At 50.1% G+C, this 13,980-nt stretch overlaps 10 protein-coding genes across 10 annotated transcripts; 5 read left to right on the top strand and 5 right to left on the bottom strand.

The window, feature by feature from the left end:
- Positions 1–92: 92 nt before the first annotated feature.
- N7511_009052 (OPI10 family protein) lies at positions 93–794 on the bottom strand (the record flags this gene model as incomplete). Its single annotated transcript, XM_057131429.1, has 1 exon — positions 93–794. The coding sequence occupies one exon, from the start codon at positions 792–794 to the stop codon at positions 93–95; it is 702 nt and encodes a 233-aa protein (XP_056979417.1).
- Positions 795–1,009: 215 nt separating this feature from the next.
- Positions 1,010–2,022, top strand: N7511_009051 (thiamine pyrophosphokinase-related protein; the record flags this gene model as incomplete). The annotated part of the gene is made up of 2 exons (XM_057131428.1): positions 1,010–1,050; positions 1,101–2,022. 2 exons carry the CDS (start codon positions 1,010–1,012, stop codon positions 2,020–2,022), a joined length of 963 nt encoding a protein of 320 aa, XP_056979416.1.
- Positions 2,023–2,623: 601 nt separating this feature from the next.
- N7511_009050 (DNA-directed RNA polymerase core subunit RPB8) lies at positions 2,624–3,129 on the bottom strand (the record flags this gene model as incomplete). The annotated part of the gene is made up of 2 exons (XM_057131427.1): positions 2,624–2,729; positions 2,804–3,129. 2 exons carry the CDS (start codon positions 3,127–3,129, stop codon positions 2,624–2,626), a joined length of 432 nt encoding a protein of 143 aa, XP_056979415.1.
- A 268-nt stretch (positions 3,130–3,397) lies between these two features.
- On the top strand, positions 3,398–4,614 carry N7511_009049 (elongator complex protein 4; the record flags this gene model as incomplete). Its single annotated transcript, XM_057131426.1, has 2 exons — positions 3,398–3,860; positions 3,914–4,614. The coding sequence occupies 2 exons, from the start codon at positions 3,398–3,400 to the stop codon at positions 4,612–4,614; spliced, it is 1,164 nt and encodes a 387-aa protein (XP_056979414.1).
- Positions 4,615–4,635: 21 nt separating this feature from the next.
- N7511_009048 (uncharacterized protein) lies at positions 4,636–4,942 on the bottom strand (the record flags this gene model as incomplete). Its single annotated transcript, XM_057131425.1, has 2 exons — positions 4,636–4,820; positions 4,885–4,942. 2 exons carry the CDS (start codon positions 4,940–4,942, stop codon positions 4,636–4,638), a joined length of 243 nt encoding a protein of 80 aa, XP_056979413.1.
- A 487-nt stretch (positions 4,943–5,429) lies between these two features.
- N7511_009047 (tRNA splicing endonuclease subunit SEN34) lies at positions 5,430–6,386 on the top strand (the record flags this gene model as incomplete). The annotated part of the gene is made up of 1 exon (XM_057131424.1): positions 5,430–6,386. The coding sequence occupies one exon, from the start codon at positions 5,430–5,432 to the stop codon at positions 6,384–6,386; it is 957 nt and encodes a 318-aa protein (XP_056979412.1).
- A 478-nt stretch (positions 6,387–6,864) lies between these two features.
- Positions 6,865–7,633, bottom strand: N7511_009046 (RNase P/RNase MRP complex subunit; the record flags this gene model as incomplete). Its single annotated transcript, XM_057131423.1, has 2 exons — positions 6,865–7,046; positions 7,102–7,633. 2 exons carry the CDS (start codon positions 7,631–7,633, stop codon positions 6,865–6,867), a joined length of 714 nt encoding a protein of 237 aa, XP_056979411.1.
- A 421-nt stretch (positions 7,634–8,054) lies between these two features.
- Positions 8,055–9,198, top strand: N7511_009045 (putative oxidoreductase, 2OG-Fe(II) oxygenase family; the record flags this gene model as incomplete). The annotated part of the gene is made up of 2 exons (XM_057131422.1): positions 8,055–8,438; positions 8,491–9,198. 2 exons carry the CDS (start codon positions 8,055–8,057, stop codon positions 9,196–9,198), a joined length of 1,092 nt encoding a protein of 363 aa, XP_056979410.1.
- A 1,127-nt stretch (positions 9,199–10,325) lies between these two features.
- On the top strand, positions 10,326–10,517 carry N7511_009044 (uncharacterized protein; the record flags this gene model as incomplete). Its single annotated transcript, XM_057131421.1, has 1 exon — positions 10,326–10,517. The coding sequence occupies one exon, from the start codon at positions 10,326–10,328 to the stop codon at positions 10,515–10,517; it is 192 nt and encodes a 63-aa protein (XP_056979409.1).
- A 1,801-nt stretch (positions 10,518–12,318) lies between these two features.
- N7511_009043 (uncharacterized protein) lies at positions 12,319–13,472 on the bottom strand (the record flags this gene model as incomplete). Its single annotated transcript, XM_057131420.1, has 3 exons — positions 12,319–12,415; positions 12,474–13,256; positions 13,321–13,472. The coding sequence occupies 3 exons, from the start codon at positions 13,470–13,472 to the stop codon at positions 12,319–12,321; spliced, it is 1,032 nt and encodes a 343-aa protein (XP_056979408.1).
- Between the last annotated feature and the right edge of the window lie 508 nt (positions 13,473–13,980).

Here is a 13,980-nt window from a genome sequence, read left to right as displayed (position 1 = left end):
ATATCTACACCGAAAGGACAGTCGCTCGATCCTAAATGCAAAATATACACCACACCCTGCCCTAACCCTCAGTTCCCAACCCCAATCTCAACTCAAGAATTAGAGTTAGGATCCTGCCTCTCCAAGAAAGTAGGATCGACTTCGATCCTTCGCTCAAACTTAGTCCACCAATCCCGGAAACTCTTCAGCGGCACAACATCCTGACCCTTATCCGACTCCGCAAAACTAGCCAGGAAGTTAAACGCACTCCCAATAATCCGCTGCGCAAGCACCTTGGTCGAGATCTGCCTTTGCGCAGATCCAGACCCCTGCATCACCAGGGCCGTCGAGCCGGACCCAGACCCGGAGCCGGCAGACATAATCTCCGCCTCAAGCGCAGCAAGCTGTGGCGCAATCACCTGCACCTCTTCGATCGAGATGCCGAGTGTCAAGACGCCAGCACTGGGGCCGTTGTTCCCACCTTCGTCGAGCATGTCGTCTTCTTGCTCGGCTTCTGTGCGCGCCGGGTTGGGTGGTCGGACGGTGAATATGCCCGAGGGCTTTTCATTTGCTAGTGCGCCGATGAAGCGGAAGTCGGTTGGTTGGCCTGTTGTCGGGTCTGGGAGTTGGGCGTAGATGGCTGCGCCTGTGTTTGGTGGCAGGATTGTTCCTGGCAGAAGGAAGACGACTAGTTCGCTGAATGTGGGACTCAATGGAATTGTAAAGGCGAATTTGGTTGCTTGGCCGTTGGGTTGGCTGTCTACTGCGACTATGTCTGTTAGACATGGTCGGCCGGGGATCACGACTGAGAACATGGTGCACTGAGATATGCGTGTCGCGGGAGTCGGGGGTTGGAGGAGGAGTGTCGGGGCCTTCTGTAGAGAGCTATTCGGAGCTGTGAAGAGAAAAGGAAGCTCCAAGCTGACCTGATTTTCGAAGTGACATAAGAGGGGCCCTTATCGCGCCGATAAGGGTTTGGTTTGGCTTTGGACTTCGCTGGACAACAAGAATAGTGCACCGTTTAAGCATCATGGGCAAATCAAACTTGGAGTTGGTCGGCGAATGCGACAAGTATGGATACCTTCTTCATTCAACCTCATACCTATCTAACTCCGAGCTAGCTTCCCCTACTATGAAGATGACCGCGCCGCATACACAGCCAATCTAACCAACTACCACGCCTTCAAAGTCACCGGCTACAATGCAACCCTCGGCTACATCCTCAATGCAGTCGTTGACCAATTCCCCTGGTCAGAAAACTGCTGGTCAATCGACTCAACCGCCCGCACCGTGACCCTAGTAGCACCAGCAGACGCCGACCCCGCACACCGCAGCAAGCTCGTGGCAGACAGCATCGCCGAAGCAGTCCGACAAGACAAATTCGAAGTGCTCCGCGGATGGCGCAACGAACAGTATCCCGTCTACGGCCCCGGCGGGGAATTCATCCTGGACATGGAACGGAGCGCATCCCCGCTTTTCGGCATCGTCTCCTACGGCGCCCACATGACCTGCTACGTGGAAGACGCCGACGGTCTCAAGATCTGGATCCCCCGCCGCTCAAAGACGAAGCAGACCTACCCGAGTCTGCTCGACAACACCGTCGCGGGTGGTATGTGCACAGACGAGAAGCCCTTCGAATGCATCGTCCGCGAAGCAATGGAGGAAGCCTCCCTCCCTGAAGCGGTCGTCCGAGCTGCCACCGTTTCCAGAGGATGTGTGACATACTCGCATGTGCGGGATGCGCGTGCTGGCGGTGAAACGGGTCTGATTCAGCCGGAGGTTGAGTATGTTTATGATTTGAAGCTTGATTCGTCGACTATTCCGAAGCCGGGTGATAATGAGGTGGAGGAGTTCAGGTTGCTTTCTATTCCGGAGGTTCAAGAGGCGCTTGCCCGCGGCGAGTTCAAGCCTAATTGTGCTAATATCATGATTGATTTCTTTATTCGGCATGGTTATCTGACCGCTGAGAATGAACCGGATTTCTTGCAGATTGTTGCTAGGTTGCATCGTCGTTTGGAATATCCTACTGCTTCGCATTGTTGAGGTGGAATTTCCCTGCTTGGGGGATTTTGATACAGTACATATTGCATATGAAAATATTCATTTCTGATCGACTTTGACTCATGTCAAAATTTGCATTTTCCAATCTCCTACATTCCTCGTGAATGGTGAATGAGCAGTGCTGTTGTAACTTCAAGATATCAATCTGATCAAGTAACTTCCTTTGTTTTCTTGAGCCTTGAACATGACCCGCTGGGCCGATTCTTTTTCAAGCTAGACTTTGGAAGAAAAGCTAGGAACACATTGAAGACACCGCGGACGATGTTAAGCCTCAATTGCATGTAAGAGCGGTCGGCTCTGTTGTTGATTACCTCATAGTCTATAATGAATGTTAAAAGATTCCAGCAAAGGTCAAGATTCCTATCATCAATTTCATGAAGATCATGTTTAGTTCGATGATGATCTATTGGTATAATCAAATCAAAATGCAAAAAACGCCTGCGCTGCACCCGATAAGAACATGAACATCTCCCCTTGAATACACAGACTTTTGTTTCCTGGCCATAGCCCAGAAGTTAGAGCGAAGCCAAATTCATCCCATGCCAAAGTCTTTACCAAAGTGATGATCCCAAGAACCGTTAACTTATTTCTTTAGGAGCAAGTAAACGTGATCGATTCGGAGAGGAGCAAGCTTCTTGTAGGGGCCCTCAAGGTAGAGCAAAAGTCCACCAAACGACACAAAGACAGCCCTGCAGAATTGAGTCAGTTTTGTTTCTCTTCAATCAAGAATCCCGGCTTGAAGAAAAGCCAGACAAAGACTCACATGGTATCCTTGGTGGCACCCTCCTCGAAACGGTAGACCTTGCCGTGGCAAACATAGTCGTAGTCATCAGCCAGGGTCGCATCGCCCAGGCTGACTTCCCTCCAGCTAGCGCGAGTGTTCTCTTTGCCGTCCAGAGAAAGAGTCGAGGCGAGAGCGAGAGACAGCGACTCGCCGACGGCGCATGGGTACAGCTCAGAGTTCACATCCAAAGTGAAGGTCAGGGAAGCATCGTTGGAGGTACAGGTGAGACGGGATACCCGGTCGTACTTCTGAGCGTTGATCGCGGTGATCGTGAAGGTATCTTCGAAGAGGAGCGGGTCGGACATGTTTGCGAGTGCGATTGCTGAATTGTTGGCCTATTGAAAGCGATTTGGGATTGCAGCTGATGTGCAGATTATGACGCGGTCGTTTAGATAGGCTTGTAAGGCTGCAATGGTGGGATCGCGAGGTGGTGAAGAGAAGAGTTGGAGGCGGAGCGGAGAGGAGATCGGAGAATGGAAGCTTTTTTTTCTGCCGCTTTGGTCCCCGCCGATAACGAGGGGAGTTTGAACTACAGCTTGACTTTGGATTTCATTGTTTCTCAAATTCTGCGCGATGTCGTTTCGCAAGAGGAATATCGGGCTATCCCCTGGTGTCGACCGCTCAGCTGCTCCCAATGCCGCACAACAGCCAGCTACGCCAGAGACGCCTGGCATCCGCCCCTCCCCAGACGATGGTCGGCCAACAACCTCGACAGGCACCCGGTCTCTAGACAATCTGCTTGCAGGACATGCAGGACTTCCTATGGGCAAACTTTTGCTTGTTGAAGAAAATGGAACCACCGATTTCGCTGGCGCATTACTCCGATACTATGCGGCGGAGGGCATCATTCAAGAACAGAAGATCCATGTGGTGGGAGTGCCAGAGCAATGGGGTCGTAGCTTGCCTGGTCTGATCGGCTCAGCCGAGTCTCTCGATGAGAAGAGGTCTGACAGACGCAAGGATGATCGCATGAAAATTGCATGGCGTTACGAGCGATTGGGCGAGTTTGGCGCAGGTGTCGCTGGTTCACGCGACGGTGAGCATTGAGATAGAAGATTGCTTCGAGCTTCATTATGCTAATGGCAATAGCCCCTGCTACTCCGGGAGTCCAGGATCCAGCTGCGAAAGAGGCACCCGCTTTTTGCCACGCCTTTGACCTCACAAAACGTCTCACCCACCCGTCTATCACGAACATGACCTTCATCCCGATCGCTCCCACCAAAGAATCGCCATTCCTCCCTATCCTGAAAAGTCTCCAGGCAGCAATCTCCTCCAGTCCCACGAACACGATCCACCGCATTGTTATTCCGTCTCTACTCAACCCCACAATGTACCCGCCCAACGCATGCCAATCCGAGCATGTACTCCAGTTCTTCCACGCCCTCAAGGCCTTGATGAGCGCATACACCACTCGTGTCACTGCGATGATAACATTTCCTCTTTCTCTATTCCCTCGGTCGTCGGGTCTGGTTCGCTGGATTGAATTGCTGAGCGACGGTGTCATTGAGCTTTGTCCCTTTCCCCATTCTGCAGATGCCACGGCTACTTCGGGAGCGGCGACATCTCAAGAAGAACCCCCACAGGGTATGCTCAAGACACATAGACTCCCAGTGCTACACGAACGTGGCGGTGGAAGTGATCAGAATGTTGGACAAGACTGGGCGTTTATTCTGAGTCGTCGGCGATTTGAGATCAAACCGTTCAGTCTGCCGCCGGCTGAAGGAGACACCGAAGCGCAGGATGCATCGGCTGCTGGTGGTATGCCAAAGAAGTCAGACCTCGAGTTTTGAGACAACTTGTACTGTTCCCAATCAATCGTCTTCCTCGAAATGGCGACGGATTCCTGGTTCTGCTAGCATATCGTCCATCTCGATCTGCTCCGACATGGCGGGCCCAGAGTTGGCCATGGTTCGAAGATAGCTCGAGCCATAGGCATCTAGTCCGGCTTCGCGGGATCGAAGGCGGTTACCGAGACAAGATGAAGCTGCAAGCCATGCTGGTTGGAGTTAGTCGCCTATACCTAGGAAGCTTTGGGTCGGTAGGGTATAAGCAGCACTCACCGACGAACAGTAGCAGTGGCGCAAAGAAGACCAGGAAGAGCACCAGCAGGAACCCCATGACTAGTTGTACAGAGTCGAATACAAGTCGAATATAATGCCAATGAATCCAAGTCAACATTGATAGACCTCGAGTTGGCAGTTCGCTTGCCAAGGCCGCTAGTCCTGAAGAGGACAAGCGTGGAAGCTGAGCTTTTCCTTTTCTTCCGCTTTTTCTTTTTCTCGTTCTTTTCTTCTCTGCAACTCGGCTTTGCTGGTCAAATCCAAGTCTATGATGTTCTCGACACTCTCATTTTATTTCTAATGGTAAGCTCACAACCCTTTCACCACCTCCCTTCGCATGATTATGCAAAATACAAATCTGTCAATCCCCTGAAGCTCTTTGAATATCTCAAAGAGCACTTGTGACTGAGAAACGTACTTATAAATGATTCGCGAACCCAATACACATTTGGCATCTGCAAACTTGTATCATGAACACAAGCTAACAATTTATGCCACAGAATCCATGAAAAACCATCAATCAATCATCTCAATCAAAAATCAAAATGGCTTCCCAACCAGACCTTCCAATCCCGATCTCCTATGTATCCGGTAGATACCTGTTGTTCTCAATTGACGCAGTCACATACCTACGCCGCGAGCATAACATATGTGGCGTGCTGATCGGGACACTCCCACAAATCCCTCAGCAAAATGTCTTCCTGGGTCTGCCGTTGGAGTTGATGCCCGAAGAGGCCCGGCTATTAGTGGACAAGGGTGTAGCTTGCATCGTAGACGAAACCAAGGCGCACGACAGCATGAACACACTCTTAGAAGAAGATCGCAGACGGTATCTACGCGACCTTCAAGCCCAGGGTCTGCATGCCTCGCGTCTCCACGCCGATCGCAAAGAGCAGCAGAAGGAGCAGGCGCTGAAGCACAGACTAAACGACAAGAACGCGAACCCTAAGGTTAAGGCTGCTGCTGCTGCTGCCGCCGCGCAGGCATCTGAGAATGGCCCCTCCACGCCACCTAAGAAGGATGATGCGGCCGTTGTCGACCTCTTCGCCGCCGAGGATCCTTCCACGCCATCCAAGGATACCTCGAACACACCAACCCCCTCTCAGAATGCAATGGGCATCACGCCTGCGACTTCGTACCCACCGCTCTCCGTGCCCCCGTCGTCGAGCCACCTCCCAGCTCCCGCTGTGCCGCCTTCCTACCCTCTCTTCGCCCACCTACACTCCCGTGGCTACTTCTTATCCCCTGGCTTGCGCTTCGGATGCCAGTACACTGCCTACCCTGGTGACCCGCTGCGCTTCCACTCGCATTTCCTAGTGGTGTCGTATGACTGGGACCAGAACATCGACTTGATGGACCTCATTGTCGGTGGCAGATTGGGCACTGGTGTGAAGAAGGGCTTCTTGATCGGTGGAGCAGAGAAGACTCTTGACGATGTTGAGTCGGAGGCTGATCGGGTGGACAGTGTCCGGACTTTCAGTCTTGAATGGGCTGGCATGTGAGGGCAGATGGTCGGAGGCTTTGACAAGTCGTTCATTCCTTACTTCCTATCTAGCTCATGGCTACGATATGACATGGCTCACGTAGCCAACCAGCTTACTCAAAGTGCTGGGTTCTCATGCATGCCTAATGCACCCCATGCCCCGAAACCGATGCAAGATCTCACGAGACTTGCCGGAATGGAGTTTACTGTATTATCGACTCACCTTGGTCGACACTTCTTGGTGCACACCAAGATATCAAGAATCCTTGGTTCGTCGCTAGGCGACTTGAGCATGGATCAAATGAAAACGTACAGGCGACTCGTCTTTATGTTGGCATATCCTACAGATAGCATACAAGCTTGTACTCATACAGCTTCTTGCAACACAATTCATGGAATGTTCATTCCACCCATAATATTTTGCTGTCATCATTTCATTCATGCCGTAGCATTTGTAAAAGTAGCGCTTCAAAACTAAGTCAACCAGACTCAAAACCTCAAAGATAATCGATATTCCTCCACTTGAACTTCTTATTGGCACGATCCACCGACCGATTCTCGAACTGGCTTCCATGCAACTCAAAGACCAATGGCTTTGCCTCATCAGCAGCAGACTCACCCATTGAAGATACCGGCAAAGGGACCGTGAATTTGAAAATCGTCTGCTCTTTCGGAATAGCTAGAGCACTCGTCAGTATTCCCTCTCACCATACTTGATACGAATATAAACTCACTCTTCATCTCATCCCCCTCAGTAACAAGCACGAAAGTAAACTTCGTGTCCCTCACCACAATCCCCTTAACCCCAACCCTCCCAGCACAAGAACTTCTCACAACCTCAACCTCGGCCCCGTGGTAATCAGCACTAACAAGCTTACTGCCGTGCACAAGCGCAGAAACAGGCCCGCCATGCGCGCCAGGCTTCAGGTCCAGAATTTCATGCATATACCCCACCCAGAGCCCATGCAGACCCTTGAAAATCGCGTACTTGCATTCATCCTTGGGCAGATCGTGTTGGCCGGATTCGCGCTTCTCGCGCGCCGATAGCGGGCGCGGCTTCTGGTGTTTGAGGAAGTATTCTTTTTTGCGGAGGCGGTGCAGGCGGCGCCGGCTGCGGTTATCTGTTGCTGTTGATTCTGTCGGGCGGAGGTAAAGGGGTCTTTGTTTTATTTTTTCGGTAAATTGTGTTGCTGTGCTTTCTGGGGAGTGGGCGCGCGACAGAAGGGTTTGCGCAATGTGTGTTTTTGGGGTTGGGGAGTCGGTCATTCTGGAGGCTTGACCTTCACAGCCAGTCTTGATATTGGTGAGGGTGCTAAGAGTGGATGTTGAAGATTTGGGCCTTTTGTCGTGGTGGTTGGAGGTTTGCTGTTGGAGTTGGAGAAAAATTGTTTGATGTCACTTCCCGATAAGAGATAACCATCTATAAAACTACTCGAGTCATCAATAATTTTTGTTCGGGCTAAATTTGACTTACTATTGACTATGGAAGAGGCTATATCATTGTCGGGGTTTGATTTATTTCCGACGTTTATTACAGGCTTGATCATCCCTCGGCTCTTTGGTCTTCCCCGCATGTAGTTGGTAGATATATATCTGGAATCAAGAAGGACAAAGCGCTCGAGAATTGAAGCCGATACCAAATCTTACAAATCTCAAATTGAATATCACTGAAGCCGATTTAACAAATATGCAGACTCAAGTTGACCTGAAAAATAGCATCAATAACTTCCCGAATATCCCACCCTTCCCAGATGATGTCGCCACGGCACCTCTTCTTCGGCTATCGCTAGGGAAGCTACTAGCTGGTGACCCTGCAGAGCATGCGAACCTGTTCCAAGCATCAACCGATATAGGTTTCTTTTACCTCGATCTGTCAGATTCAGAACAAGGATCCTCGCTCCTCGGTTACGCAGATACTCTATTCAAACTCGGAGAGAACCTTTTCGAGCTGAGTCTCGAGGACAAGAAGAAGTATGACTTTAGCGGACAGAACTCCTACTTTGGATATAAAGCGCAGGGTGTGGCGGTAGTCGACAAACATGGGAATCTAGACCGGAATGAGTTCTACAATGTAGGTGGGGACCTTTTTTTGCTCTATAGCACACTAATCTCGACACTACTAGGTCTCAAAAGATGATATACTGGGAGTCAGTGATCCTTTACCTGCGCCAGGCGTTCTGCAAGATAGTCGAGCGGAGCTGGGATCGTTTATGCAGAGGTCACATGCGATAGTAGCCCTAATCCTCGACATTCTCAACGACCAGCTCTCCCTACCGAAAGGCACTTTACCCAATCTACACAGACGACAAGCAGTAAGTGGGGACCAGGTCCGTTTCGTGAAAGCACCCCCACAGCCAGCAGATGACCGACGCACTGCGTTGGGCCAACACACCGACTTTGGCAGCGTGACGGTGCTTTTCAATCGACTCGGCGGTCTGCAAGTCCTACCACCCGGCACGGACGCTGCATGGGTCTATGTGAGACCACTTCCTGGGCATGCGATTGTAAATCTTGGGGATGCAATGGTCAAGTTCACGAATGGCTTGTTCCGCTCGAACATTCACCGGGTTGTGGCACCGCCTGGTCTCCAGGCTGAGTCGACGAGGTATAGTCTGGTGTACTTTGCAAGACCCGAGGATAGTGTGATGCTGCGTCGGCTGGAGGGGTCTAAGCAAATCCCCGAAATGGAGGACGGCCAGATCGAGGAAGAGATTAATAGTAAAGATTGGATTATTCGGCGGGCTCTGGGGAGGAGGGTTGATCTTGTTGATGATATTGATTACGAGAAGTCTGCCGGGACGGAGCAGATTAGCATGAGGATCAAGGTTTAGTCAAAATTATATTATCCAGAGAAGTGACAGGTTCCTAATTTAGGAACTGTAATTACTTCCGAGTATACATGCTTTTGATACAAGAACGATCTCTTCGGGCACTCCTTGTATTGTCATCAAAATGGAACTTGGCTGTATCCATCAGCTGAGACCCCAGCAGGTACAGACCTAATTCACCGAGACCTTTGAATTGCCAAACAGAAGACTCAGAGCTTTCAAATCCCGAAATGAAACGCCTGAGGCCCCTTGACTTCGTCAGAAACGCAACCTCTGGTGATAGCACTATCGATTTCACCATCGGACTCTACCCCAATTCACTTCAGCCCCGGAGACCAGACTACGGGATTTCTCTTCTCACCCAATGAGAGCCAGGGCTTCAACAATCTGACAGCTAGTTGCACGAAGGCCAAGGGGGTGGACTAGTGAATACCATCGAATCCACACCTCAGAAGCCAACACTACGAACCGGCTATAACCCGGCAGAGAGCCTACTCTAAATCAGCCCCTCCGTAAGCAAAGAAACCTTAACGAGAACAAGGAAATTACATCCTGCGAACCGGCAGTTGTCATCTGAAGCAAAACTCGACAACCTCGATTGTGAGACCCGCCACCGTGGTAAAGACAGGCTGTGCTGAGTGGGGAGACCCGGGAGGGCTTCCAGACTGGGATCGACCCCTATCTCCTATCTCACTTGTCATATGTCGCTTGAACATGCGGTCAAACAAGATGCCCAATGCCCTTGGGACAACTATCGCGCAACGCAGCACACCTCCAGGTCCAAGAATATCCTGGGTTGACGTGCCAAGAGCCAAGAGGGTAGGTAAATCAAAAGCATTAAAGCAAAGCGCTAACTCACAACCTAAACAGATTGTGACATGCTCCTAGATCCTAGTCGATCGGTCATGCACGATCTACATGTAACTGACAGCTACTGCAACTACGGCAAGACCAGAAGGCCAGAAGGCCAGAAGGCCTGGGCTTGGAGTTTTTCCTCCAATAGCTCCACATCTTGCGACAGGTAGACTTTTACAAACCAGCCAGCGTGTACAGTACATTCCCGCCCTTACTGGAACGCAATGTAATCCCGATGTGCTCTCGATTTGGCTAGATAGCCGTTACGACCCACGATGGAATCCCTGTCTCAACTGAATTGTCCTCCCAGCCCACCCAGCCCAGCCAATATTAAATACCAAGGCCATCAGGGTGACAGCGGGTATGAGCGACAAGCTCTCCACCTCCCCGTCGACCAAACGGATGTCACCAAGCTTCCAGTCATTCCGGGACCGGGTTGTTACTCCGCCTCCGAAGGACTGGTCTAACGTTAACTTACGGGGTGCATGTACATGTACACAACGAGACCTTTTACAGTAGGGCGGCAAGTCTCGGTACTTTTGACACTGACACTGACAGGTCTGCACGATGACGATGGTGGACAAGGTCAACCCCCTGTGACCCGACACTCCGGCTCTGTTATGACACCCTTGCTTCGGTCTCGGTTGTGGACTCAGGGTATCATTGCAGTAGTTGACTTCGGTTACTGGAAACGCGAGTCAAGAAAATAATTCTCTCAATTCTTGACAGGGGGGGGTTGACTGGATTTGGTTAGTGTATTCAGTGGAGAAACAGGTCACAGTCTGTTACCGTACAACTCCATTGTCCCAAGTGAATAGTTAGTAGACATCGGAGCCGACACGTTTTCAACTGGACTAGATATATGGGGGAAACGAGAAGCTCAAAGAAATACGAGAACCGTCGCATTCCCGGAAGTCCAGTCCTCTCAGGCCTCCGATCTATACTGCAACAGGCAACAGTGTCGGAGCTAAACTGTATTTCAAATCGAGATTCCCAGCAGCCTGGGTGTTTCCGCCGAGCCAATCAGCAGAGTTAATTTGGGGCAGCTTATGCGCCGTCGAATACCGTATTATTCTAAGTTATTCCAGATACTAAGCCCATCTTATCAAGCCCAAAGTCGAACAACGCAGCCGATACAATCCCTGTAGATATTCCCTTGTGCATACACTACGCAGATCAATAGCAAAAAAAAAAGTACCCAATACCAATACCAGGCAGATACTCTGGGTCCAACCCACAGCAAACGGCTCGGTCCGTCCAAACGGAACCAGACGGGGTTTGCCATCCCACTTTTCTGAGTCGTGATGTTCCATAATCCATGCCCCTCAAAAGGAGGCTGTATTTTATTCTTCGGCCGAAGCATCTGCTTTGCACCTTATTTCTCTGGCGTGAATGTGTACCCGGAAGCGCCTCCGTCGGGATACACTTCAGTGGCGCTGTGCCACAAGGGTATTCCACCGACGACAGTGCGATCAGCGAAGAATGTATATATAGATGCATTTGGGAGTGGAGCGATGGACTAGAACATCATACTATATTTGATACGTGAAGACTGAGTGGGAATAACCCCACAATGTCGAATAGCCTCTCTATATTATAAATATCCAAACCGGACAACATCCGAGGTACAACTCTCGAAAGAGAGACGTTGCAACGTGGAGCACTGTGACTATTAAGCCGATGAGCATATCCCGAGTTTCAAGTCCTAGAGAAACACAGCAAATGGCGCCGAATACGTCAATATGGATCACTTTTCCATGCCTAGACTCGAGAGTTGTTCGAGAATAGTATCCACATTCATATCCCGCCTTCACTGACAGTCCCAGGGGACCGGGAGCCATAGAGTCTATTTTCGCGCCGGGCTGATGTGGACCTGAAGGCTACTTTATTTGGAATTGACGCCGGGTTTCATCTTCTGACAGTGTGTCTTGTGGGTTGAAATTGGGCAGGTCATGTCTTTTTTTTTTTTGCCTCGGGCGAATGTGAAATCAAGATGCATACATTGGGCGTTTTGGTCATGTCGTATGATCGGGTATAGCGGAACTGACCAGCAAACGGTGTAATTTAGTTGCGGGCTGGCGGGTTGGGGGAGGGGTAAATCTCATTTGAGTTTGTCAATGTCATTTGTATGGCTGGATATCTTGTTTCTTTGGTCCGAAGAAAACAATGGGATATAACAATCGTGATAGATCAAGTGGATTCAACGAGCTGGAATATAAACCATGTGGAAAATAGGCTGTCTTGCATAAAGTAAAGGGATATGCTTGATCAAGTAATTTGGTTTGCAGAGATTACCATAGTAGCCAGCTTCTCTTCAAGACTCCGAATAACACCTGGATCGGGTCCATGCTCGATCTTCCTGGGTCTGTTATGGGAATTGGTTAGCGCAAGCCAAAGCCAAGTAAAAAAGGAGTTATACATACGGAACTCGTATCGTTTCATCACATTTCGTCTGACCGCACTTCACACATAGTCGAGAATCCTGATAGTAAGAAGTCGTGCAGACATGGCAGATATAATGCACTCGTTGACGGGGCCTCTTGAACGTGCGGTCTGGCGCAACTTTTGGTGGTTCAGCGTCCCCCGGATACCCATCTGGGTATTTATCGAGCTTGGCAGGCTGTCTTGGACAGATCTTGCAGCGAGTATGGCGACAACTGGTGCATTGCTTCGTGCCTTTGGCAAACATTGTCCCGCATAGATGGCAGTCTCGTCTGACTCGCTGGCGTACAGTTTTGTGCACAAAGTCGGGTCCTCCGCTGCTGGAGGATCTTGATAATGGAGAAGCTGGGTTGCCGCTGAGCTTCAGATGTGACGTGAGGTGAAGCATGCCTTGCTGCTTTGCACGAAGTTCGTGGAGTCTGAAAGTAGAAACAGATGACTCTTCATCTCGGGTTTGAATCGGAGGGAAACGGGGACATTTCTTGCATCGCAGGTGCTGGCAATTGACGCAGACCTTGTCAGGGCCGAAAGTCATTTCGCAGCGGTGACAGGTGCGGCGCACACGCATGCGAATCGGCTTGGATACTCGTGCAAATTGATAATCGGTGGGGGAACTCTCGCCAGTGAGTTCAAAGCTCAGATTGTACTTGGAGAAAAGGGCGCGAGTCTTTTCACGTTGCATGGCTTTGTAGTCGATGATAATGGGCTGCTCTTGTACAGTGGTCTGTTGTATCTGATCTAATATGGGTGTTGGTACTGGTGTGCTATAGTGGATTGTGTTAGTTTATGCTATGGGTTATTGAAGAATGCTCGTCAAGTATATCATACGTTACTCGAGCTGTTGTTGCGACATCAAATGCGTCCAGAGATTGAGGTTTTGAAACCGATCGAGGGCGTAAGACAGTCTTCATGCGCCTGAAGTACTTGGAAAAGCCTTCGGACCTGTCTTCGCTTGGGCGACCGGTGTCTTGAGAAGACATAGCTTTCGATTTATGCAACGTGGCGTAGGAATGTGATGGCGAATGCTGCGTTGATCAGTCCAAAGTGTCGGGTCGAACACTTCATTCCATTTAGATAGTAAAATTGTTCAGAGAGAAGGAGAAGTATGTGGATATAAGTATGTGGGTGCGAAGTGTACCAGAGAGCTGGGATTCCCGAAAAGCAGAGAAGGCCCTCGGGGGAGCGACCATTATAAAAAAGAAGATCCGAGGAATAAGAATATAGTTAGATTACAGGTATTGTATAGAAAGTGTAAAAGGCGGAGATATTCCAACATAAATATATAAAAAAAAATTAAAGAAAAAAGAGAAAAAGAAGCAGATGCAGCCTGGTGGACCCCGGGCTCTCTCCACCTGGGCTTGGGTGGCTTTGGCCTCAAACTGTACAGTGTACTGACAATACTGTACTCCGCGTATCTCGGACTTGGCCATTGACCTTGGTTCAGCACAACCGCCCATGCACCTCTGTACCAGCTACATATTCCTATAA

The sequence above is a fragment of the Penicillium nucicola genome, assembly GCF_028828085.1.
Source record: "Penicillium nucicola strain IBT 29836 chromosome Unknown utg000010l, whole genome shotgun sequence".
Lineage (NCBI taxonomy): Eukaryota > Fungi > Ascomycota > Eurotiomycetes > Eurotiales > Aspergillaceae > Penicillium > Penicillium nucicola.
Note: the sequence above shows the minus strand (reverse complement) of the source record. Positions and strands in the feature narration are given on the sequence as shown.